Raw genomic sequence first — 26,082 nt, forward strand, 5'->3', positions numbered from 1 at the left:
CTGGATGTTAGTTTGACGAGAACACAGACACCACTGTCATTTAAGACGGTCAATTATGAAGCTACTGACTAGCTACTGTTAGCCTAGCTTAGCATCATGGAAACAGAGGGGAGTAGTTTGCCTGGCTAGGTTACTTATTAAAGAGTTATCTACCAGTTTCTCTAAAGCTTAAAGTGACAGCACATTCAACTGGTTTCTTTAATAAGAAGAGAAATGTATAGTTTTAAGAGACATATTCATAATTTGAAGCTAAACTAATATACAGATGTTGTTAAAAGCCCAGAGCATCTCCAAAAAGAGAAGCTTTAATTGTTTAAAAACCAACAATGATGTATACTGCATCCCAACTCAAAAATAATTGTTGGTAAAGTGTATCTAATCTTCTTTATTTTAAATAAATCATGCTTCTTCCTGGATTAGGTATATCATATTTAACCAAACCAGTTTTAAGGTATGTTCCCGTCTATTATAGGCTCAGTAACACAAGATCAAGTTGGCAAACTTGGTGTTTTCTAGCCAGGTGGCTTATTGTTCAGGGGAACTGCAAACTGAGGCTAGGTATTGTGTTGGTTGAAAAGCAACTAGTGGAGTGAGAGATTAAAGCTGTAATTTTGCCCAAACTATATTATAGTATTCTGGGACACAAGGAGGGGCATCTCAAAGTCTAAACTCCTTTGCTTGTTGTGCGGTCTGTGCATTGTGAGTCTGAACATAGAAAATAGGTTACCTCCAATTATATGTCCCATTATAGTAGGACCCACATAATCATGCCATGAGCTATAATTCAATAAAACAAAACCATATTTTTCAGACAAAGAACGCCATCTCAAATGTTAACTTCCTGGCTGGAACTGAACAATTAGAGTAAAAAAAGAGCAAAGCTCAACCCAAGAGCTAAACTTCTTTATTTATAACGAAATGCAGCAATTTGCTGGAAACCACTGCGATTTCAACAACTAGTGCAAAATGACAGTCATCATAAAGAATAATTTTCATCATATTCTACAAATGCTTTCTAAACTACTTAACTACTCGCTTACTCAATTGTGCATAAGGTACAGCATAGTGTACAAATGGTATCCATATTAAAACATATTTTTAAATGTAACTTTATGTATGTAAAGTATGTATGTATTTATATTAAGGGAAAGAAGCTGTCGCTGAAACATCCTACATAGAGGTCTGAATACAGTAAGAATATATTTAAATCTGTGCTTGATAAATCTGGCAAACAACACAAATATAAGGAAACTGCTTGTAGTCGCTGATGAGGCTTAAAAAGCTCAGGAATAAGATTGAGATTGCTTTACTGTAGTTTAAAAAAGGGCAAGTTTTCTGTTTCAATGTCTAAAATTCTAAAATCTGCTGTAGTTTTAAGAAATAAAGGTTTCTGTATATAGCTGCCATGTATTATAGTTAAGTGGCAAACAAATGATATATTTACTTCAACACTAGAATTCTTATTTCCAAATGACCTAAATCTCTCTCTTGGATTATAGGGTCTTTAAAACGGTGTTTACATCCCTCACAACATTGTGGTCAAAAAAAGATTGCTCCACAATCCAACAAACAACCAGGGCTGTCATGACAAGACAAGATTAGACCGGCTGTTCTTTGCCTCAAACTGTATCCCAGTCACTAGCAAAGCGAGAACCGTCGAGAGTTAATGTTCATCTTGGTGACGCCGATGAGCCTCAGCGGGGCGGAGAGGCCGAGCCCCGGGGTGACGGGACACTCACACAGCAGGTCGGACAGCTCATCCCGCTCCTCCATGCCGAAGGTGGCGTCATTGAGCATCCGGCGGTGCTGGTGGCACGTCTGCTCGATCTTCAGCTGGTGGATGTCGCTGCGGAGCCGCATGAGCTGCCTCGCCAGCTGCTGGTCCTGCATCCGCATGTCTGTCTGATGGAGAGAAGCGGGACAACAGTGGTGCTCAAACAACCCGATCACCAAATCAAATCAAATGGTCTTCAACTGAAGTGAAAAGTCGAAAAAAATGGCGCTATTGTTTTAGCTAAGTAAATCGTTTTTGGACATCTTACAACTTTATCATTAAGATTTATAATTGTGTTGTGTTCATTTGTACGTTTGAGAGGTTTGTTGGTAGATTTGTGACCTTCAGACAGAGCCAGGCCATATTTGACCACCTGCCCCACTCTTTATGGTAAGCTAAGCTAATTGTTTCCTGGTTGTAACTGAATGTTTACCCTACAGACATAAAATAAGAAAGAAAGAACGCGAACTTCCTAAAATTGCCCCCAAACCCCTTTTTTTTCTTCAATTAATTTGTTGATATAGTTGGAACTTATTTACTTGATGCATGATCTTGATTGACTGCAGTCCTTATTGTGTAACAAAGTCCAAAAAGAAAACTCATAGTGGGACATCAACAAAGAAGTTCCTCATCGTAATCTCTCTCCATTTCATCGCTCTCGTGTCCTCTGTGTGTGTGTGTGTGTGTGTGTGTGTGTGTGTGTGTGTGTGTGTGTGTGTGTGTGTGTGTGTGTGTGTGTGTGTGTGTGTGTGCAAACGCCCGTGCAGAGATGGTAATCACCTCTCCTGGCCTCTGTGTTTGTGCAAAACGTTTGCGGCCACATACTGTGAGAGTTTCTCCCTCTGACTGTGCCTCTTTGCGTGCTGCAGCCAAGCTCACCAACCGTGGGGTGAATGCATTGAGTGATTGAGCAGAGGGAAAGAGATTACAGCGGCAGAAACAGTGTGAGACAAATGTCTGCTGCTGCATCCATCTCACTGGCTAGCGCAAATGGGATTCTGCAGGCCACTAATTGGACATAGTGCACGATGTTACATTTTAATTAGCCGAGTTTTTTCCTATGTTGGCCTTTTAATGCTAAATTGTAAGGCTCTTCAAATTAGAAATGTGAGTCAAAGTGTGTATTTTCATCTGTACACATGCAATTCTCAAGTGTCTAAATAACTTTTAAATAGGACCTACAATATCTAGGGCTGGACAATAAACCAATTGTATATCAATATTGTGATATGAGACCTCATAGTCTTACAAATTGGATAACATGATGTCATCTTTTCCCGGTTTACAAAAAAAGATGATATATTTCTACATTGAAAATAATGTAAGCATCGTCTCACCAGTTCTCTCCTCAGCCAGCTGAGAGCTTCATCGATGTTCTCGAACCCCTTCAGTGCACCTGAAGGCATCTTGCACTGAATCACAGCAGACCTCACTGCGGTCTCTTTGGGGGGGGCTGCTTCCCCCTCAGGCTCCTCTGTGACCGGGCTTTTTTCCGATCTAAACTCTCTGAAGCTTTCCATCTCGAGCTGGGCTTTCCAGTCGAGGTACGACGGTCTCCTCGTCTCCAGTCTCAGCTTCTCTGTCAGGGCTTTCAGGTCCATGAGATGGTCGTCTGCAGGCAGAGCCGAGTCTTCCTCACATTCTGCCTTGTCCACAACAATCTGAGGAGCTGAGGTACTGTCCATGATTAATCTTTTCAAAACAAAAAGCTCTGTACAAAATGTTTCAAAAATAAAAATTAATATCTGCTCTTCATTGGTGGCCTCATTCGTTTTTACAAATAATCATAATCGTATGGTTTTCCTTTGCTGTGTCCACTGTCTCTGTCAGGAAAGTTGATATTTAAAAGCTCCTTGACATCTCCATTGGCGTTTCAGAGGAAGAGTTAGATCTGCAGAGGAGAGAAATACAACTTGTGAAACTTTTGCTGACTGGCAATTTCATCCAAATGACGAAAACTAGTGTGTCATCATCTGACAAGCAAGACTAACCTCGGCTGAAGCTTGGCAGGCTCAGTTATGAGTGGACAGAACGTGTCCTGAATGATGAGGACAGGGAAAGTTTGTGTCTTTTCCGTGTTTGCCTTCATTCTGTAACGTGACTGAGCAATTGGCTTCTCTCGTATCAGTTAAGAACGAATCAGCGCACAGAGGAAACACACCTACAGGTTTTTCATTTAACAGGAACACATTGTTTCCATAGCAACGTCACAGCCAATGTAAATTAATCTGCACATTTTCCATTTCATGTCGTCAGCGCTTATTGACCTAAACAGTGGAACCTGGGTCAGAGGACTGGCAGGGGGGCACAATGGGGGATAGGCTAGCTTTTATACAGCAAGCCTTGTATTTATAGCTAAAAACGTATGTCAATAACATAATCTTACAAAATCATAGAATAATCATAAATTAAGAGCCAAGAAAAGTATGTATTAATTACTTATTAGTCATAGACCCCTTTCTAATATATCTATATACATTACAAAAACACACAATTCAACAAAGTGCAAGTCTAATCCTGGGTTAAGTTATAATTATGGTGATAGGAGGTTTTAATGATGTTTGGAAAATAATTATGAATGATATTAAAGGTTTTCGCTAAGGCATAGCACACTGATGTGCTTATCTTGGGTTCCCCAGGGTAATCAATGTTTTACTGTGTTATCTTTTACCATTTCCTTTTGCATTTAATGACATGTCATTATGTGAATATATACATGTATGTACATGTAGGGTGCATTTATGATTAACTTAGTGAATACATGTAGATGTGTTGTGCAATGTCAACACACTATTTTACTAGTAACTTGATTTACATATGAAATGTATTCTCCATACTGGATGCGGCAGGGGGAAAGCGATAAACAACTTTAAATTTGGTCACAAAAAAAGAAAGTTAATCGGACTCTCCCTTCACAAAACCACAAGAGTCTATCCCAAATTTCAGGGCAATCCATCAAATATGTGCCGACTTATTTTAGTCTGGACCAAAGTGGTGGATCAACCTACGCTAGCTTTCCTACCATAAAGCCATACAGCTTACATTGCTAAAAGTTACATCACATATTGTTAAGCAGCCTGCTCTTGTTTATTGCTATACATCCATACGCAGTTGCATTTACACAAAGACATACAAATCACCATATCTTTTAATGTGACCAGTTTAGAAACACTGCATGGGAGTCTGGAGGCCCACAGGAAAAACAAACTCAGGAAATAAATAGTTAATGCAGCCTCTTAAATGATATAGCATACACACGCTCGTAGCAGTGGAAGCAAAAGCGGACTTTCTGCCCAGTGTCCTCTTACAAAGTCTTAAAGCACTCAATAAGCGGTTAGTGCTCAGTTATTCCATAATGGGCACAGCAGACCAGAAGTGAAGTCATTGCCCTTGTAGCTAATGATAGGCTTAGCTGCTCCGCAAGGTAAATAGACCTCTGACTGTGCAGAGTAGCTGACTTACTGTTTGAATGCCCTGGAATGGATCCTCTCATTCTTTTCTAAAGGAATCAGTGCGTCTCTGGAGACCACATTGTTACAGGAGGCCGGTGAAAGCAGAGGAAAATCCATGCCACATGCATTTTTAAAGAGTTTGTAAAGACCCTATATGTACAGCGAGATATTGATTTAAACTGTGAATAGGAACTGCAGAGCCAGGGTGTTTAGAAAGATAGGGGAAGTGTGTGTGTACTGTACGCATATAATGAGCTTTGATGAAAACTATAAAGACTTAAATGGTTGTGAATCATAACCACCCTTATTGTGGATTTCTTGTGAGACTCTTGGTGAAGCCAATAGAGTCAATAGACCAGCAGGGAAGCTTTTTCTTAAGGAAGCCAGCATTTACATCCTGAATATGAATATCAAATGCAGTCTGAGGCAAATACAAACTCAGACAAATCTTTGTGGGGAAAAAGGACCATTTATCGCTATATCCAAATATCTCAACTGGCATCAAAATCACCAAGTATTGCGCGTATAATCCTCTGGTTTCAAGTCAGCAGAATTGGATGGCTCGTCTACATCCAGTACAGCATTATCACACCAATAAAATGTGTTTGACGCTGTTATGAGATGCCAACCCTTAAGGTCTGGCTAAAGACCGTCCTTAAGAAGTATGGCTCTCCCATCTAGCACACGCAGGCATGTCTACATAACAAACATGAATGCAGAGTAACCGACCAGGCTTTATCCCCTGTGAGTCATTTCCATTTAAAGGTGTTACATTAGAACTGGAGGGAAGGTTATGTGCTGATATACAGTTCTGAACATGGGCATATGAGAATCATCCACATCATCAGCAGGATAGCTAGGAATAAAAGAGATGAGAAGCCGAAAAACTAAAGCTATTTATAAGTCAAACACCCAATAACTGTGGCATATTGGATTTGTTCGTTACGGCAACAGAAACTCATAAAGACTGTGGTTCATAATGTGCAACATTTACAGCCTACACCAACCACAAATGGAGCAGAAAGCCCATACTTGATATTAGTATCAACAGGTGTTTTTGTATGGTTGTTTATGAGTTTGAATAAAGTACATTTTAGAGACTAAAACTAAATTACTGTGTTACTGTATCTAGGTTAATGTCAAGGTGACCATCAAACATGAGTCCTTTGGTCTTTAGTCAAACCATAACCCAAAGATAAACAGGCAATAATACACAACACAACCTAAAATGGTATGTCTACATAGACAGACACAAGGTTAAGATTATATTGGTAAATGATAATCAAGATTACAAATAAAGTTTTCCACTTGTGCATGAGTTAAACTTGACACATGCAACTTAATGCTGTATTACTGTCTTTAGATTTCAAATTTTAAATATGAACTTGACAATACTTTTAGACTAAGCATTGACGACAAAACATAACGTTGTGGTTAACAAATAGCATACCATTGCTCATCGTTCATGTAGCGAAATGTATAAATAAAACCCCATGTAACTAGTTCTAGTTTGTTTCTTCAGGATATAGCCTAGCATAATTTCACATTGCAACATGTTAAGGCTACATTTGAACGAGTAAACTAGGTGGCACTGCGAGCTCACTTCAACATTTATTTTAACCTGCTCTATCTTTTTTGACACCGTGCTGCAGTCACCACCACCATCATGTGGAACAGGCTAATATAATTCAAACTGCGTGTGTTTCGTTACCTTTTGTGAATCTCCCCGCAGAAGACAAACTTGTAGTTCAAGCAGCGACATCAGTGGAGACCGTCACGTCGCGAGCCAGCTCTCTCGCTCATATCATCCACGAGCTGCTCCACGGTTCACTTGTTTTTGAGCAGAGAGCTACCGGAGGAGGGGCGGGAGGTTGCGTCAGGTTCTGGTTGCCTGGAGACGTCCCAGGAATCCCAATCAGACTTCCCGCCGCACGGATATTACTGCAAGTGCGCCACAACTTCACTTTTACTATCATTTATTTTCAACAAAATACACTTTTTAAAACAAACACAAATTTGACAACAGGTACAAAATGTGAAAAAATCGACAATTAAATACAGACTACAACGTTTGTTTTAACTGTTACAAGTTTCATCCATCACGAAAGTTACCAAAATTGCCACAAAAAGGTACAAAAACCTTTTCAAAATTGTTTAATGGGACATTTGAATACAAAACTATTAATTTTAAAGCTTACTGATGCACTTTTGTGTGCCACATTCAGAGTTGCAAGGTATAATTTCAGTCTATAACACATCAATAAATATAGATATAAATAAAGTATTTTTTTTTTCAATATAACTTCAATATAGCATGTAATTTCTCCTGGTTTGCTTTAGTGCTGATTGTCTGTCATCACATGAGACCGAGTGCAGGGGACTGGCCCTAAGACATATTGTTTTAATGAATATTAATGGTTACTGTTTTACAATATCTTCAAGTCAAGGGAACACATTTGTTAGTTTTTGTCCAAACCTTTATATATACAGTCTATGGTCCTGTTACGTCCCCACTACATTTAATGTAGTTTACAAACACAACATTTAATTGATTGATTTCATTTCCCACACAACTACAGAAGCATTCATTGAGCCTATAATAATATATTTCCATCCTTTGATAACAGGGCAGCAACATGTAGTTCGGGTCATTTAAGTGTTCCCTGTAATGTTACTTTTAATCAATATCATGATTACATTGGTAGTTACAAACCTGCAGAAAGTTGCCATTTTCATAAAGTTGTAAAAATAACCTGTTTTATATAGATGTCAGACATTCAGGAAGAATCTCTGATCATACAGTGATTGTCATATTGCTTAGTGCTAGATTATTGAGGTATGGACTGTAAAATAAATCAAAATGACAGAGCCTAAACATAAAATACATGTCCAAACCAAACAATCACATCAGCAACCCCAGACTAACAGTACTGGAAGATCTCTTTTCCAGGGCTAATATCCAATAATGAATCACACATCTGTTAAATATTTGAGTGAACAACAGGAGTGAAACAAGTCTCTGTCCACAACATTTACAAGCTGAACATCAAAAGGTCAAAAACCCTGTATTACCAGTTTCATCAACACCTCATTAAACCATAAATGTTCTACATAAAAACATTCACACAAGTTATTTAATTTTTCATTTATATTGTTGGAAAATATTTAAGAAAATCTGTAGAAAAAGAATTTTTTCTGCTGATGATGTGGACATTTTTGTTGTGAAATAAATAGTGGTAAGACTTACATTTAAGGACAATGTTTATTGTGAATGGACTGCATTTATGTTGACTGCAGAGCCTGGGGATTGAACCATCGACCTTCCGATGTCGGACAACCATCTACCATCTGAGCCAAAGACGCCCTCTTTATTATTATCTATATTTTTGACTCATCTTGTGACTTCAGACATCAGTGATGGCCTTTTATGAGCCTGACTACCTCAAATCGAAATTATTTTCATAAAGTAAGTTCCTCTATGTCATCATCAAATGAGGTGATGGCACGGATGGCAGGCCTGCTATCTGCCACGTGGATGGTGTTGAGGGAGGATGCTGGAGGAGTAGAAGACCCTGAGTTGAAGCTGAGTAGTCCGTCCCTTTTACGCACCCCGTTGGTAGTTGGAGGATTTTTGAGGACCTCCATCTTATTGTATGTGCTCACACTGTCCCCCAGAGGTGTTGCCAGAGCTCCGAATAGTTGCTGCATGAGGCTAGCCTTCCTGTCCTTCTCCGCTCCTCCGTCCGAGTCCTTTTCTTTCTCTGTCTCCACCCCTCTGAGGCTAAAAACACCTATCGCCTCTAACGACGAGTCCCTGTCCTGTTTCGGTGGAGGGGGAGGGAAGCCGGAAGAACCTCGAGAAGCTGAATTCCCGAATGAAGGCGCGTAGCTCCCGAATGCCAGGTCGTCACCGGAGATTTGTGTCCGCAGTGCTCTCCTTCCCACTCCTGCTGTGGCAGTTCCACCCTCCATGCCTGATCTCTTCCTTCCACTGTCCCCGCCTCCAGCACGGAAACCGGCCGACTCTTCTGGTTCTGTGAGGTTAAAAACGGAAGAGTTTCTCTGCTCAGGAAGACGAGGAGAAGCGTGGTTACTGGTGGTCTTATTGGACTCAGAAGGGATAGACTCAGCAAAAATGGCATCCTGAGATCCGTGCTCTTGGCGGTCTATTTCACGCATCTTAGCCAGCAGCAGTTCTTTTGTGCGACGTGCTTCCTCTGCCGTTTGCCGATTGGACAGAGCCCCGTGGTTCCACCTGTCCACCTCTTCCTGGACATGGCCCCGCTTCCTGTTGTTCTCTTCCTCCTGGCGTAACAGGGAACTCATCCTCTTCCTGTCCTCTTTCTCTTTTTTCTCCTCTGTGGACATAAGACCATGTTTTAATCCTTTTCTTAATGCATTAGTGTTGCAAATGTGTACTCTATGCTCATCTTACCTTCTCTTAGTTGCTTTGCCTTCTCCTCAAGAAAGTTTAGCTCCTGGTTCAGTTGCAGCTTCTCCTCTTTTTGCAGCTCTTTATCGTTCTCCTTCTCCTTGTTTCCTACTATTTCTTTGTTGCTTGTCTTCTGCTGTTCCCACTTTAGATGTCGGTCCTCTGTCTCCACCTGTCTGTCAACACCGGCAAACTCCTGCTGAAGTAAATGGATTGAGAGAAAGAGGCGTAAAAGGTGAATGACAGACAAATGACGCTGAGAGGGGAATAAATGTGAATGTTGGGTACAGTGAATTTACCTTGAGCGATAGATACTCATCAGGTGCCTGTTCACTGTACCCATTGGTATCAGTGATGGCAGGGGGAGGAGTGGGGAAATCCAGACTGGGCGCCCTGTCTTTAGTCTGCACTGCCTTAGTGCTGCCCCTGCTGGGGACTACGTGTGAAACAAGAGCAGAATAAATATTAAAGTTCATTTTGTAGTCCTTTTGCAAACCATGAAACCTTGATCACTAGTTTCCAATATGTATTAGCATCAATGTTCATCAGCTTCTCAAAACTACTTCAATATGGATAAATATACAAACATTTGAGAAGCTTATGTATAGATGTTTACAGGTCTACAATGACCATCTGAACTTAAAGGGATAGTACAGATTGTATTAAGTGGTGGTATTGTATGAGGGAAGTTTCCAAAGTTTAAAACCTACACAAAAATCAATATCAGTTTTAGTTTACGCTTCATATTGAATATTTTCACCACATGCAATTAGACAGCCCTTATCAATGGGTAGCCACCAGACTCCATTGATAAAAACAGTCATTTAAGATTGGAGAATAAATAAATTGCTGGTTTACTGTGTGCTCGATATGTTTGTTTCATTGTGTGACTTCCATTATTACAGGTTCACTGTTGAAAAGGGCGATATGACGGGAAGGTATATTGGTAAAAACGATTCTACTTATTGCATGCAGTTAGATTGATCGATATCTTGGTCTAGACTCTAGCCTTTCTTTTAGGGGGCTAAAATATGTTTTCCTACTGCCCATAATCCATTGAAGTGCATTGCTTAGCTCCTGTGCTGGTACTTGTGTTGGTGTCCTTTTATGCTAAATGTGGGCTTGCCGACTGTAGGTAGATAATTATCTCATACAGTCCGCACTTCAAAATTCCTCAGTCTTTGTAATAGACTCTTTGGTTAACTGCACAAATAAGCTTCTTTCTACCTAGAACCAAAATTGTGGCCTTACTTTTCCGCTCAACATCTTTCCTTGGGGCAGGTTTCATCATGCGGTTGGCATAGATGTTCCTATCATCTAGTTCTCTCTCCTTCTCCTAAAAAGAAAAGGAATCAACAAAGTGAACATTTCGTACAATGTTGCTTTTTATACCAAATCAAAGAGGAAGATACAGTTTGCCTTAGTGGATATTCCAAAGTATATTTTCTGTGTTTGGACCTTGAGTTTATTGGTCAGTCGTTGCAGCTCCTCCTGCAGGGTCCGGATCTCGCCCTGGGCACTGATGGTCTTCTTCTTCTCTGCAGCCAGCTGCCTCTGGTAACTGCCGCTTGTTAGCTCCATGCTACGCTCCAGCTCCTTCACACACACACACACACACACACACACACACACACACACACACACACACACACACACACACACACACACACACACACACACACACACACACACACACACACACACACACACACACACACACACACACACACACACACACACACACACACACACACACACACACCACACACACACAACACACACCACACACACACACACACACACACACACACACACACCACACACACACACACACACACACACACACACACACACACACACACACACACACACACACACACACACACACACACACACACACACACACACACACACACACACACACACACACACACACACACACACTGATGTAGACACTTTCCAGCTAACACAAGAAGAAAATAAACTCTAACAGCCAAGTCTAAGTCAATATCCCCCTCAAAAACTCACATTATTTTTAATTGTGCAAATAAACAAAAAAAGAAATGTACAGAAGTATGACAAATACTTATAAATTATTATAAAGCAATTCTATCAAATCTGAACAGGTGTTTTTTTACTGTGGTGTAAACAGCAGGCAATAATGTAATTTACTTCATTTATTTACAGATTTTGTAAAAATTTAAAACCTGATTTATTTAGGCAATTTCCCTTATATCTACAACACAGAGGCCTTTAAAGTCCCGTACAGATTAGTTAGTAATAGCATTACATTCTAGAAAAGAAACACTGCAAAGTAATGCGTAACTATTAATAAGTAAATAAATGTACCTTAATCTTGCGTTCTGCCTCTAGGGCCCGGGTCTTCTCCTCCTCTAGCTTGCGGCTGAGCTCGTCTCTGGCTCCTAAGTCTCGCTGGTCGACGAGCTTCTTCAGCCGCGCGATGGTGGCCTGACTCCTCTGCAGCTGCTCCTCGCTGTCCTTCATCCGGCGCTCAGCGGCCCGCTCCCGCTCCTGGGTGCGTCTGAGCCGCTCGCGCAGCACTTGGGTGTCGTTGTTGTGCCGCGAAATCAGCTGGGAAATCTCACTTTCTGTGTCATCGTAGCGCTGCAGGGCTTTATCTTGGCGCACCTGAAGCTGAAGCATGGAAAAGCGGACATTCGAATTCAGGACACCACAGGTATTAATAATGATGAGTTAGAAAATGTTTATTAAGGTAAAGGGTTATGGGATTGATTTTCCAACAGAGATGTGTGTTTATTTTATTTTATAGGATTCCTACAGCTAAAGGGAAATTCGATTTCATGTTTAACACATTTCATGATGCAAAAAAACAAATTCAAACAAATTAGATATTAGGTCTTTTTCTCTTTTAAAGATTTTTGTTGAGAATGCAACAGCAGAAAAAAAACATTCATAAAATACTAGTTCCCATTTATTTTTTAAGACTTTTTAAGGGATTGATTTAAGACATTTCAACCTAAATGTAGGTGTTAAATGATTTAATCAGGGCCTTTTAAGATTTCTTAAAGATCCATACTTGCCACTAAAATCCGACATTGCTCACTTAAAACTCTCAACCTTTCCTGGCCTTATTTATTTAACCTCGACCGAACTAGAGTGGTAAACCTACCTGTCTGAGAACTCGATTTTCCTTCTGCAGCTCATCAGTGCGCTGTTGCAGCTCAGCGAGTGAGTTACGCAGTTCATTGATCTTGAGCAGGCGGGCTGAGAGCATCCTCTTGGTCACCAGGTCCAGGTCTTTGGGAGGCGTGGAGTCCTTGCTTTGTGAACGCACTCCCCTGCGCTGATGCTGGGTCAGCGGGTGGCCACCTGGACGCTGTGGACGAGAAACACCCCGACGCCCCACACCTCCTGCAAAGATAGAGGAACACACATGATGTAGGGATAAAGACAGTAAACACTTTGACAGGACCATACTGAAACAAGTGCACTGGTAGTGGTACATGGAAAATAAGGTTGAGGCTGAAGACTAATCGACATACCGTGTTTAATTTCGTCTTAATGTACAATATTTAATTTCCCATTCTGTTCTTGTATATATCATATTCTATTTACATGTATAGACTTCTTGCACTATTTTTTATTTGTATTTTATTATATATGTTGCATCGTTGGAGGAGCTCGGGTAATAAGATGTTCATTGCCATTTCTACACTGTAGCTTATGTGCATATGACATTAAAACCTTTGAATACAATTGTACTTATTGAAACATAATTAGAATGTGAGGAGCTTTTATTAGATTCAAATAGAACTTCTGAATGAAAGATTGTATTGATGTGTTAGTCAAAGCTGGAGTATAGTCTTGTCATTAAATGACCATGTTCAAATCTGCCTTATACTGCCATCACCTGGACATTAAATCCAATGTAGCCAGTAAAGGTTACAAGATGAGTTTGAACATATCCTTACTTTACATACCTGTCTTGAGGGGGCTGTTAGAAATCCTTTTTGAACGCACCATTCTCCGAGGAGTAGCAGTTGGAGTCCGGGACCGGGAGTATGGTGAGTTCGAGCGCTCTGAGGGAGACTCATTGTCATAGTCGTCTGAGTAAAACGACCCACTACTTCTTCGTCCCTCTCCGTCTGATAACTGGTCCCGATCTGGATCTGAACGCCAGGTTCGGGTTTTCGATCTACTCTCAACACAGCTTTCTTTTTCCACCTCGTCCTTGAGATTGTCCCGGGAGTTCTTTTTGCGTTTTTCGAAGTGTGATGATCGTGAATCCTTCTTTGAACTGCGGAGTGACTGACGACTTTGATCGACATCACGGTTGTCCTCATACGGGTCGGTCATGTTTTCAGATTCCATGCTGTCACTCGGAGAAGAAATGCTGTGATGAATTCAAACACAAGGGAAAAGAAACATGTCAGACTTTGAACTACATAAGGATTATTTTCTAAATTAAAGTGTACCAATAACAAACTGTAGGATGTGTTTTACCTGATTTATAATTTAACATAAAAAACATCTCCTGGTAATCTGATCTCAACTGTTTAACAATGCAAACCATGAATCCAAACCACTTATAAGAACATAGTCCAACTGCGTTCTCGCAAGATTTTCTGTATTGTGTGTCTTGGTCACTAAGCGACAACACACAAGAGGTGGAAGTTTCCATGAGGCTGAATGATGTATGATATCACTACCTTACAGCACTGCTGCTACAGACAACACACTAACATGCCTCTGTCTGCCCTGGTGACTTATTAAACAGCCAGTTGATTATTTCTTACTGGAATATAAGACTTGTAAACTTGTGTTCAAAGAAAACAGAAAAAAAGGAACATTTACAATTCTTACCTGATACTTTTTATTTGGCTGATTGTAAATATGGTGTTGCATATATACATAATGTCATGTAATAACATGCACATATATATTTATTGTATGCTGACACTATTTTGTATATATATAAATATGTAGAATTCTTCGGAGAATATTTTGTGAATAACTGTATTTATATCAATTATTATATAAAATTGCCTTGTTTTAGTATTTAAGGACAAAAGCCCATGCCACTTAAGAGTTTGATTGTAAGGGATCAAACAACCTTGAGTAGATTAAGGAATACATATTAAAAACTAATAGCCAACCATAATATTCTCATATCATCATGCAGTCATCTGGCCCTTTCATCTGCCTTGACAATAATAGAAACACTTGATGGATAAGTATCTATGGCAACAACAGTACACACACAGCATCATTACAATAATCAGAAAAAAGTGTAAATGAGGGTAAAAAGCTTTGTTAAATGAACAAACAGACGAAACACTTTAAACAAATAAATTAAGTGGCCCTTATATAATGTTGTTCACCTCTAACATTTAGAAATGAATACATAGATTAAGCATAATAATTTAAACGGATTTACTTAACAATTTCAGTTTGTTTAATGTTTTTGATCACAAAAAGTGATATTATGAATATTAATAAGAATAATATGGTTGGCTATTATTGGCTATTAATAATAATAATATTAATTATCAGCATCAGAGTATGGTACATCACTCACCACAGAGGTTACATTACATCCCCATCATCTCCTTTGGCATCTTCTACTTCATCTTTCTATTGTCAGACTGTCCCAGGAGGTCCCTAAACATAAGTTGAGAACAAATATATATGCTTTATTAAGCTCTCAATAAAAAAAATAAAAATAGATTCGTGTTATTAAGGGCTTACTATAGCGGTACAACAAGCGTCCCCAGCCTGCTCTCAGTGACGGACAGATAGGATTAAAGTAGGCCGTCTGCTGTTGACAGGTGCTTTGTTGCTAAACTGCCTCTCAAGTAAATAGTTTAGTTGCCTGAAGCCAACCACACACTTAAGTGGGCTCTATACTCCACATTATCAAATAAACACGAATACCAAAGGAGAGTAATTGTTGAGCTTCCAAACAGCATTTGAGCGTAACGCCACTAGCAACCGTTAGCCCAAAAGAGGTTGTATAAAGCTAACGGTGAGAGATGACCGACTTGTTGATGCTAGCTTATTATGCTAGCATAGCAATACAAAACTACCATCAGCTGGTGGGAGGTTTTAACGTTACCCTTTGGCATCTGCTGGCACCAACATGTCCTTTTGTCCCGCGTGTTAATGTTTTAAATCTTGTTGGCTAGTTTACGTTTAACTTTGCAAGAAGAAGCAATGCCCTGCTTCTTGTTTTAAGACTCAGCCCGCTAATGATAACGACGGAGCTTCAACTTCTAGCAAGCTAGCATTAACTTAAGCTAATTTAGCTACCGTTTGATTTCAGCATAGGATATATAAAAGCATTGACGTCCGTCCTTGATGGATGGTCATGACTATGTTTTTTTTTAAATAATGAGCCGTCCTGCAATTATCCACAATAAAACAGCAAGACGGAGTTTTCCCGATCCAGCAGCCTCAGATAATGTTATTATAGTCCACGCCTTGAGGTTTGCTCCAGTCCCTCCGCTGACGCTGTACCATGGCAACCGCAGTGCTCCCTGTAGTAACACTTTACATCCAGAGGGGCGCTGTAGTGCATGTTGTGCTCTGGATACAATATGATTTGATTGGAAATAACTCAAACCTTGCTACTAATGTGTTTTAGTCATGCAGTGCAATCCATATGTTATGTTATAGTATAGTATAGGCTACTATTGTATTTACTTCATTATTCAAATGTAGGGGACACTCAAACTGAGCACATGCTGACTTTAATTTGGTTATTTAAAACCTCAGCTTTAATCAATACTATAATAATTGAATAATCCCACAGCAAGGTTGGATTTACGCACAAATTGCGTTTTGTTCTCCAAAAACACAGCACTGTTTAATTTGAAAACTGTGACCGGAAGTAGGCTTCAGTGTTAAATGTGATGTCTGTTGCATCTGTGCCACAGTAGCAGAAGCGCACGCTGTGTTATTACCATGGCTCAGTTTAAATACTGGAGACGCGTGTCTACTCTTTTCTCAAACACAGCCTGTAGTTGAAAGTCGGAATTCGCACTATTGAGAACAAACGAGATCGTTGCCATCAGTTTGTCTATCGTCTATCATCTGACATTAATTTGGGATTAAAATGGTCATCAAGGTTTACATCGCCTCCTCAACAGGCTATATCGCGGTGAGTGTTTGCAAAATGTGTTTTAAAGCTTGTTGACAGTTGCACATCAAGGCATATCACAAAGTGTTGAAATATGACTTTCCAAACAATGTTTATTGCCATAATGTAGCCACAGCGTACTGTGATTAGTGCTGTTCACAAGCAGTGAAAGTAACCAGCATCCTTCAGACATCAAATCTAAAAAACATGTTTTATTGTCAGGATACATTTATTTTGTATAATGTGTGATGCATGTGTTAATTCAGCCTGTTGCATTTTTGGCAAATGCATTTTCCAAAAATATATATATTTTAATACATTTTATAAGGATTTTAATGTGCAGCATTCTACATTTTAATTTAGAAGCTTAATAAATAACACATTCTTGTTAGAAAAAAGTACCTGTTTGGTGAGCAAACAACAGCCCCCCAGGATGCACAGGGGTGGACAAAATAACAGGAACACTACTGTGTATTAAACTGACTATGTTTGTCATAGAGAACTATATGTAGAAGTGCACCTCTCATGGAACATTCCTTATGTCCTCTTATTTGTGTTGTGAGATATTATTTTGTTGTTAACCATGGTTTGTTTAACCCTTAGGTTAATCTTGGGTGGGGTTCATACTTCTGAGAAAGCCATTTCCTGTTGATATTGAGCAGTGCAGAAATTAGTAATTGAATAGTCCATCAACAGAAATGTCTAGCTGCTAAAATGGGAGTTTTTTTTTAACAGATTTTAATAATCGTGTTTTGAATACAACTGGATTGTGGATTGATCATCAGACCGTAAAAGCACTTAAATAGTTCACTTTCTGCTATTGATAGCAATGAATTGATGAACAAAAAATAAATTAACCAATATGAAAAAGTCATTATTTGCAGCCCTAGTTCAGTTTGTGAATGCCAAATGTCATTGAGAAAGCACATCTGATATTTAGTACCGGCAGATTATCAAACAACACTCTTGTGTGAATGCTTCAAGCCTTAGGTAATGGGGAAAATGAGTAATATATTTATTTTAACACGCTCCATCTCTATAAGAGAGCAGCACAATCTTTCTGCGTTTACAAAGAAGTTATTTTTAACCCTATGACACATACATTCAGAGCACACTGACTCTCACACACACAAAACACAGTCGTGCACGCCTAGCTGAATAGGTCCACCATTTGGGTCAGTTATGTGAGTGTTGAGCTCATGTGAATGCAATTTACTGCAAATGCTTTTAAATTGAGTTACAAGTGATTGAATAAAGAGGGAAGGTGGGACTGGATCCCTCAGCTGGTTTAAAGTAAATTGGACATGTGAGTGGAAAGAAATACAGTAAATAGTGTTAGATAGACATTCGGGGAAGAATACTGTTAAATATAGAGTGAACTCTATAAAACAGACAGGTGCAACAGAAGTTGGAATATGTGAACAGCAATAAAGGAGAGTATGAGTAATAATGAAAACACTCCAGTGAACCGATAAAATGAGCAGTTCACAGTTTAACAACAGCAGATTAGTGGAGCAGAACTCATCAGAATGAATGAAGTGCAAATTAGGTTATCCCTCCCACCCATCCGTGGATATGTGCCAAGTTCTATATAGTGGTAACGTGAGGGGGGGGAGCATGAGAGCATGAGAGCATGTCGGAGCAACACCAGGCTAAATCTCACTAAAATGTATGTATTTTCCAAAATCCTCTCTTTCCCTGTGTCCCTCTCTGTCCATGACTGAGAGATCAGCCTTCAGTTAATCCCCATATTTCAGAACGTGCGCTCAAACAATGAATTCATACTCATATAGGGAAATGTGAGTTTTTAGGAGTGTCATTTCTGCATACTCCCAAATTGAACCTGAACTCATCCATCCCTTGACACACTCACCCTCACTGGGAGAACCCTTTTCATTATTTAGGCTCACGCTGCCGGCTTTTCAGCTCAGAGGAAAGTTGTATCATTTTGTGAGCAGCAATGTGATCTACAGCACATACTTAAACCTGTGATTCTATATGGAGTTTTAACCTTTGCCCAGAGCAAACAGACAGACATGTGTTTCTCTTAAAGACAGTCAGTCCTCCTGCAATTCATTTACTTTGTTGTGAGTCTCCAGATAAATCTGTTTTATTGGCGCACAAAGAGGCTCACTGTTAGAAGGAAGACACAACAGATAATCTTGTTTGGGTGTGTGTCCTGAACAATCCCTTATTGTTTTTAATGTTAAACAATAGCTCCATTGTGGTCCTTAGCGTCACTTAAATAATGGATACACTTGACATATATACACACACAAGCTCACTGGACCGTTATCATTATTAAATCGTCATATTTTAATTTTTTTTCATTATCATATCTGCCAATGGCATAATTCGTAGAAAAAAATTTCCACAAAATGATACGCCCTGTTTTTATTGGTTCACACTGTCTGGTCCCCAAATGATTTTGAAAAATCAGCCCTTTTTGTTTTGTTAACTATAAATACTCAATCATACAAACGATATTATCACAATAATAGACTGCATGAGAAAATAGGAATGAATGAATAAAGCGCACATTTATTGTTTTTTGTTGAGAGCATTGATACATGATAACAGAATGTTTGACGGTGATGCTGAATATACAATTATTTCCATGCTAAACAAACGTAATAATTGCAGTAACATCAATAATTATAAAAACGCTTTAAAGCAAAAATGCAAGCTAGATAAATAAAATGACAAACATTGTTGAAATGTGTTTAAGTGAAGTTGCAACCAAACCAATTCAGTAAAAAAAAAAAAATGTAATCAGAAATCTCAAAGACATTTCAACCTTATGTCTTATGGATTTGTGTGTTATGTTTGTTTTTGTTTTCTCTTCTGTGGGAGTATTCTGACTTCTAAAATAACCCTGGGTTTTTTTTTTTCAGCACTCACAAACACATTGATGCAGTTTCACACACACAGAGTCCCAGAGCACACACAGGGACAATACCGTAGGGAGCTGTTGTATCCATCCCTTAGACCACAAATGGAAAAGTTAATTGCATGTCTTCACGGTGGGGTTCCCTCATAAACTGACCCAGCTACAGAGCTACAGCACAAAATATGTTTGTGCGCATACATATTAATATGTACTGTGTTTATTCACATCATAGACAAACACTTATTTTCACACACAAAAAAGTTGACTCTCCAAACTCATCAGGGCTGAATCCTCTTTTTTGTTACTATTTCTTTTTGGCCTGTTTAGATAAAAAAGCATCAGCAGGCAGTGGTGAGTTTCCTGGAGGCCAATCGAATCAGCTTCCAGGAAGTAGACATCACCATGCTGGAGGAGCAGAGGCAGTGGATGTACCGAAACATCCCGAAAGACAAGCAGCCAGAGAAAGGCAACCCGCCGCCTCCACAGATCTTCAATGATGATCACTACTGTGGGGTATGATGGAAGTTTGTTTATAATGTTTAAAATGAACATACATCCATATGGTAGCTTTTAACAGTTGGAGACAGTGTTGCCGAAAGGTTCATTTCTTGAAGAACTCAAGGGTTTAGAACTACATTTTGATGGAACATGAGATAACAGCAGGAAAAAAAATCTAATATTTTTCTCCCATTTGATTGGATATTTTAAAGTTCAAATAAGTCATTCAAAATGTTTGAAACAAAGCGAGATTTTGATACACAAATACTCAGAAAAGTCTATATAACAATAAATAGCTGAATTCTTAACTCAGGATAACATTTAATTTAAGCAGTGTAAACCATGCAATTGAGTTTTTACATACATCTTTATAGTCAGTACAAGGTTGAGCATCCTATGCTGGTGAGTTCGATTAGTTAGTGCTGGCCAGTTCATATCTCCACTGAGTTTGCACGCCACCCAGTAATCCTGTGGTAATCCAGTTTCACGGATGGGGCGGATTATCTGCTGCCTGCCGTCCCTCTCACTGGTCAAGGTAATCCAACATTACTCTGTAATGTCATGGCAATTGAATTACATTAAAACAGAAGAGGAGGGACTATTTGTCACAGATGTTTGCAAGCATCTCTCAAATATCGAGATTATGTAACATCCCCATTGTGTTGTTTCCCCTCAGGACTACGAAGACTTCTTCCAGTCAAAGGAGGACAACACTGTGTTTGCATTCCTTGGGCTCAGTGAAAGTAAGGGAGATTATATAGGCATTTGAAAACACTCAAACACTCTGCTGTCTCTGTGGTATCAATCATACAGCCAAGAAAGTTAGCTGTCAATCCAGATTACCTCAAACCCTCTCCAGTGCTGGACGAGCAGCTATACTTTCAGCAAGCTAGCTCTGAAATGTAGGATTTCCATCTTATTTGCATTTCATTCAAATCAGCTTTGTTTGCAGGAAAAAGATAAATAAAACTCAAATCCCATACATCTAGATTCAGCTGCCTAGTCTCCTCCCCTCAATCTGTTAGAAATATTTATCCCAAAGATCTTCTTAGAATTGAGACAATCATAGTTCTCACTGAGTTAATCTCAGTGCTTAGATGACCAGTAAACAAATAACATACACAGTATCTCTGATTCCTAACTGCTTCGGGCAATGTTGATGCTTTTGAAAAAATACAAAGGTCCAGGCACAATTCAATGATCCACTTACCAAACATCAAAGGACCTTATTTCCATTCATTTCATAAGAGCTTTTATTTGATTTCCCTCCAGTTGCGTCCATTTTCTGTCTCTCTCCTTATGGATAATTATGTTAGGCGAGATCTGATAATATATAACCAGCAGGATATTGCAGATATATTCAATATGGACATGGACACGTGTAGAAGAGATATCTGGCTTTTGAATGTTTTGTTTAGTACACTGGTTTCTTATCTATGGGTGTATCTGATCCCCACTAGGGGTCGCCAAAGCTTCACAAGGCCTACTTGATTACAAATGGTAGTAAGAAAATCTTTCTTTGTTTTTTATTTATACAGTTGGCCTATATCCAATCTATCTGGTAGAAACTAAATGAAATTGAAAATAGTCCACTCAAAATTCACTTGTTTTACACAAACTTCCTGCAGTTATTGCATTCACTACTTGGGTTCATTGCACAGCCTATCAGTCGTTCTGTACTGATATTGTTATACATTGAACCTAATGTAAAATATGTGGCTTAGTTAAAGGTGTTCACTGTGCTTAATCATAGAAAAGGGGTCCCTTTAGGAAAACATTTGGAACCATTAGAACAAATCCAAGGAGAATGTAGATACTAATTGTTAAATCTCCATATCATTTTGCCCCCCAATCTCTAGGATTCTGAGTCATAGCTGGGATCATACTGCTGGTATGTGACGACGAGGGACCCTAAACTACGAGGACCAAAACTGCATTGCTCCCTGTGTTGCATCACCTCTTCTCCCACGTTCTTCCCGCTTCAAAGCCAGCACCTTGCCAAACATCAGACTCCTCGGATCTCACCCTGAACGACCTCTCCTGACTCTTCAAACACTCATTCCACCATCACTTAAGTCTCCAACAAATATCTGATGATCAACAGATACTAAATCACAGAAGAAAGGGGATTAACTTTATTAAGTTTCATGTTTAACACACTGTCACAACAATCTATCAGTAGCATCGATTCTGAACAAACTAGATGTAGAAGCTTTTGCTTCAGGAGAACAGTTGCCTAAGTTCGATGTTTAATGCTGTACATGAAGAATAAGATGAGGCGCAGCTTAAGTCACCTGAACACACCACCCTTGTGTGTGTATGCCTTAGTGAGTGTGTGTTTATGTGTCTGTGTTCTTCAATCAGCAGCTGTTAATAATAGCTGTGTATATTGAGGGAGGATGAGAGTTAGCACTTAATTCAACCTTAAACAACTTGAGGTCTAGCTATCATGTCTGGCTGCATGTGTGTGTGTTCATGTGTGGGAGTGAGGAAGAGTTCCCAGAGGTGACAGTGACACTTCAGTTCAACACAAAGCAGATCAGACCAAATACTATCAATCCTAAACATAATAGGGATAGGCAAGGCCTTAAAACATTGCTAGCATTCAAGTGTGTAGTCACCGTCATCAAATAAAACAAACTTGTTTATTCAACTGCCAAATAGGTTACTCAAATGACTGGGGAGGAAGGTCTTGGTTAGGTTACAAATATACTTTTTTTATTTTCTAAGTATTTCCTAGGCACAATACAGCAACGTTAGTTAAAACAGAAGTAAATATAATTTTGTAGGGACTACTTTTAAACTATGAGTTAAGCAGGACAATGTTAGGGGATTAACCCTAAATAAACTACAGTGCTTAAGGTTCATGGGATGTGTTTATGACATGGAAAATATTGCCAGCTCTATCCTCTAATCCAGACTGCTATAGACAAATCAAAGCTACAATCAGGGTCACATGAGCCATAGGAGTGCACTTGGCAGATTATTACTCCAAGATGAATCAGACACAGGACAGGATGTAAGAAAATATAGTTTATTGCTTAGAGATAAATGTAAAGCTCTGACAGATCATCTGAAATGTAAGCAGACTGCCTTCAGTGTGTTTTACGTTGCATGTTGTGAAATGAACAGGTTGACGCATCATAGCAGTACTGTCCAATCTGTTGTTATATTCTTCGTCAGGAACACTAAGCATGTTGTTATGTTTCTCATTCTAATTAAATGATCACGGGTGAGAGGTTGACTAATCCCTTTGTTTACACATGTCAACACAAACAGATTCACTCTCTCTAGCCATTCTTCCCTAAATGTTGTGCCATTATGTGAATGGATGTCATTTTTACTTATTTCAAGTCATGTTGGGGACATCAATGTTTTTTTGCCACTGTTAAGACTACTGTTTAGAGTCGGAGAGGTCCTGATAATTTATTCCGGTAAATTACTCTGACCTACTAATTGACCTGACCGAAGTTATTGAGTCTATGTAAGGTTGCTGCTTGGCTCAGATCCACCAACGTCAGCAAGATCTCACCTCTATTAACTTCCCGAGAACCTAGGTTCAATTAAACTGCTGTTTCAATTCAGACAACTCTTTTTTAATCTGTTTAGGGATCCCGAAGGATTTTGATATCAGTAAATGGAGTGTGCTCCTACCTAAGTGTGTGTGGCAGGGTGCAATCTTACCTTTGACGCAGGAGAGGAGAGCACAGGTGTCCTTTTAAATTATCCCAATCCAACAGGTGGGATTCAGTTTATTTGAAGGAAAAATAGGTCCAAACTAATACAGGGTTTTTACCTTCTCTCTTTACAACATTATAATCATACTAAAAAAATATGGTGCTGTGATCATGTTCAAATATGAAACTTTAATTTACAGTCTTACATTTATTACCAAAATGTTTTAATTTCAACTGCCCAATTCAGTTGTGACATTTTAAAATTCTCCCGATAGAATTTAGAGGTATTTCCTCGTAAAAAGACCGGTGACAATAAAAAGCGCATTCAACTTTTCATTCACCAAATCAATTCACATCAGTTTCATACCTTTTTTCCGACACAGGCGGCGGGTATAACATTCAAAAACCCGTTCCTATCCGCAATAATTCGGAGGAAGATTTCCTCACAGGTGGCGGGTTATAATATTCATACACTTTTTCCGAAACAGACGGCGGATTAACATTCAAAAACCCGTTCCTATCCGCATTATTCCGGAGGAAGATTTCCTCACAGGTGGCGGGTTATAATATTCACAAACACATCTCTCATCAAATCATTCCACTCAGCCAACAACCAAGAAATTCGAGAGACATTTACCAAGTGTGAGAGGACCTTTACCGAGAGCTATTAACCAAGCTCTGAAGGACACAGCCTACCGGGAGAGAGTCTACCAGGGGTTTCCCCCCCCTCTCTCTCGCGCTCTCTCAAAAAACCAGTCTCTTTATGCTAAAAAAAACCGGAACGAAAACCCCAAAAAAACAAACTCCTCCTCTACACCCAATTTGTGGGAAAACTGCGCATTGCCCTCTAATGTACAAGGCTGAACATGACTCGACATGTTCCATAGCTATGGCATAAGACACACCTTCCTATGTTAGTGTAAAAAGGACTTGACCCTTTTTTGAGGCCTCTGTGTTTCTCCTTAAGCCTGGACCCCCCCTCCCTGTGAAGATAGGGGGAGAAAACGGCCTACTCTCTTCAGAGACACCCATAAATCATAGACCTTACACACTCAACCTAAACAAACCACTTTGTTTTGTTTATACTGTAACTATAGAAAAACCTAAAATATGAAGTATTTTTCATTGTGGGTTATACAAAAATATAATTGATTATATTTGATTATAACTAACTTTCGTTTTAAGTATTAAACATACTATGAAAACTCACAACACTACACTGTGTCCGGCAGTGGCTCAGTCAGTAGGGGCTTGGACTGTGAGCCTTAGGGTCGCCGGTTCAAGTCCCCGAACAGACCTAAATATGGAGTGTGGACTGCTACTTGGAGAGGTCCCAGTTCACCTCCTGGGCCCTTGAGCAAGGCACCAGACAACCCCCTTGCTCCCCGGGCGCTGTACAATAGCTGCCCACTGCTCCTAGTACTAGACCCCTGGTACTAGGATGGGTTAAAAGCAAAGGCCAAATGTCACTGTGTGCTCTGCATGTACTATGAAATCATGTGATGACTTTGTTGTGACAGATACTAACAATCCTGTTGGGCCAACTAAATATACTTTGTGCTACACCTCTCTGTCGTGCTTGATTATTGCATTTTTAACAGATTTAAATTTCAGGAGTAAAATTTGCATTCAAAATTCGTTTTTGTTTTCATATTAGAAATCAGACAAAAAACTGTCTGAAATGTAAACATTGTCATAAACGTTCTGAATCACATCTGTGTTTTGTTACGAAGAAATTTCAATTTGCAAACTGAAAACAGAATTTGGTAAACACATTTATTTTTGTATTTCTTTATACTGTAGTTACATACCTGCAGAATTACAAAAACACTAAGGGCAACAAAACTGTAAAAACCTATTGGATCCACATTTGTGTTGTGATTGCAACTGGATAACAACAGATTTACTAACACAATCCATAGGAAACACATGAGTAACAAATGAGTAACAAATGACTCAATAGCAACATTTTTTTAATGTCTTTAATTAAAGGCAGGGTTTGATTCGTTTTGATTTGTAAGCAGTCCAACAAAGGGAAAAGGCATTCAAAAACACTAGGCAATATCTGAGTCAAGGTAACTGGAGATTGGTCCAAACAGGGAGCACACATAATAAATGCACAAAAGAAAGAAGCATAGCAAGGGACAGGCGAGAACAGCGCTAATGAGGAATCAGGATGAGGCAGACATCAAACAGCCAGAAAACACACAAGGGCTGGAGCGGTGAATATAAAAACATG

General features: G+C 39.3%; 3 protein-coding genes across 9 annotated transcripts; 1 reads left to right on the top strand and 2 right to left on the bottom strand.

The window, feature by feature from the left end:
• Positions 1-887: 887 nt before the first annotated feature.
• fam167ab (family with sequence similarity 167 member Ab) lies at positions 888-7,095 on the bottom strand. Of its 2 annotated transcripts, none has more exons than XM_034206950.1 (3): positions 6,938-7,095; positions 3,112-3,665; positions 888-1,902 (listed from the first exon to the last, which is right to left on the bottom strand). In XM_034206950.1, exons 2-3 carry the CDS (start codon positions 3,457-3,459, stop codon positions 1,639-1,641), a joined length of 612 nt encoding a protein of 203 aa, XP_034062841.1. In that variant the 5' UTR covers positions 3,460-3,665; positions 6,938-7,095; the 3' UTR covers positions 888-1,638. The 2 variants fall into 2 exon arrangements, with proteins under 2 accessions (XP_034062841.1, XP_034062842.1); XM_034206951.1 differs by lacking the exon at positions 6,938-7,095 and adding an exon at positions 3,766-3,856.
• Positions 7,096-7,689: 594 nt separating this feature from the next.
• lca5 (lebercilin LCA5) lies at positions 7,690-16,138 on the bottom strand. Of its 5 annotated transcripts, none has more exons than XM_034206948.1 (10): positions 15,756-16,138; positions 15,219-15,301; positions 13,621-14,033; positions 12,810-13,051; positions 12,008-12,313; positions 11,117-11,254; positions 10,910-10,994; positions 9,958-10,094; positions 9,662-9,857; positions 7,690-9,584 (listed from the first exon to the last, which is right to left on the bottom strand). In XM_034206948.1, the coding sequence occupies exons 3-10, from the start codon at positions 14,009-14,011 to the stop codon at positions 8,686-8,688; spliced, it is 2,394 nt and encodes a 797-aa protein (XP_034062839.1). In that variant the 5' UTR covers positions 14,012-14,033; positions 15,219-15,301; positions 15,756-16,138; the 3' UTR covers positions 7,690-8,685. The 5 variants fall into 5 exon arrangements, with proteins under 5 accessions (XP_034062839.1, XP_034062838.1, XP_034062840.1 ...); XM_034206947.1 differs by having other exon boundaries at positions 15,389-16,138; XM_034206949.1 differs by lacking the exon at positions 15,219-15,301 and having other exon boundaries at positions 15,950-16,138.
• A 428-nt stretch (positions 16,139-16,566) lies between these two features.
• Positions 16,567-23,402, top strand: sh3bgrl2 (SH3 domain binding glutamate-rich protein like 2). Of its 2 annotated transcripts, XM_034206937.1 has the most exons (5): positions 16,567-16,799; positions 19,996-20,181; positions 20,843-20,909; positions 21,627-21,666; positions 22,026-23,402. In XM_034206937.1, the coding sequence occupies exons 1-5, from the start codon at positions 16,755-16,757 to the stop codon at positions 22,063-22,065; spliced, it is 378 nt and encodes a 125-aa protein (XP_034062828.1). In that variant the 5' UTR covers positions 16,567-16,754; the 3' UTR covers positions 22,066-23,402. The 2 variants fall into 2 exon arrangements, with proteins under 2 accessions (XP_034062828.1, XP_034062829.1); XM_034206938.1 differs by lacking the exon at positions 21,627-21,666.
• Positions 23,403-26,082: the final 2,680 nt, after the last annotated feature.

Source organism: Gymnodraco acuticeps, unplaced genomic scaffold, assembly GCF_902827175.1.
Source record: "Gymnodraco acuticeps unplaced genomic scaffold, fGymAcu1.1, whole genome shotgun sequence".
Lineage (NCBI taxonomy): Eukaryota > Metazoa > Chordata > Actinopteri > Perciformes > Bathydraconidae > Gymnodraco > Gymnodraco acuticeps.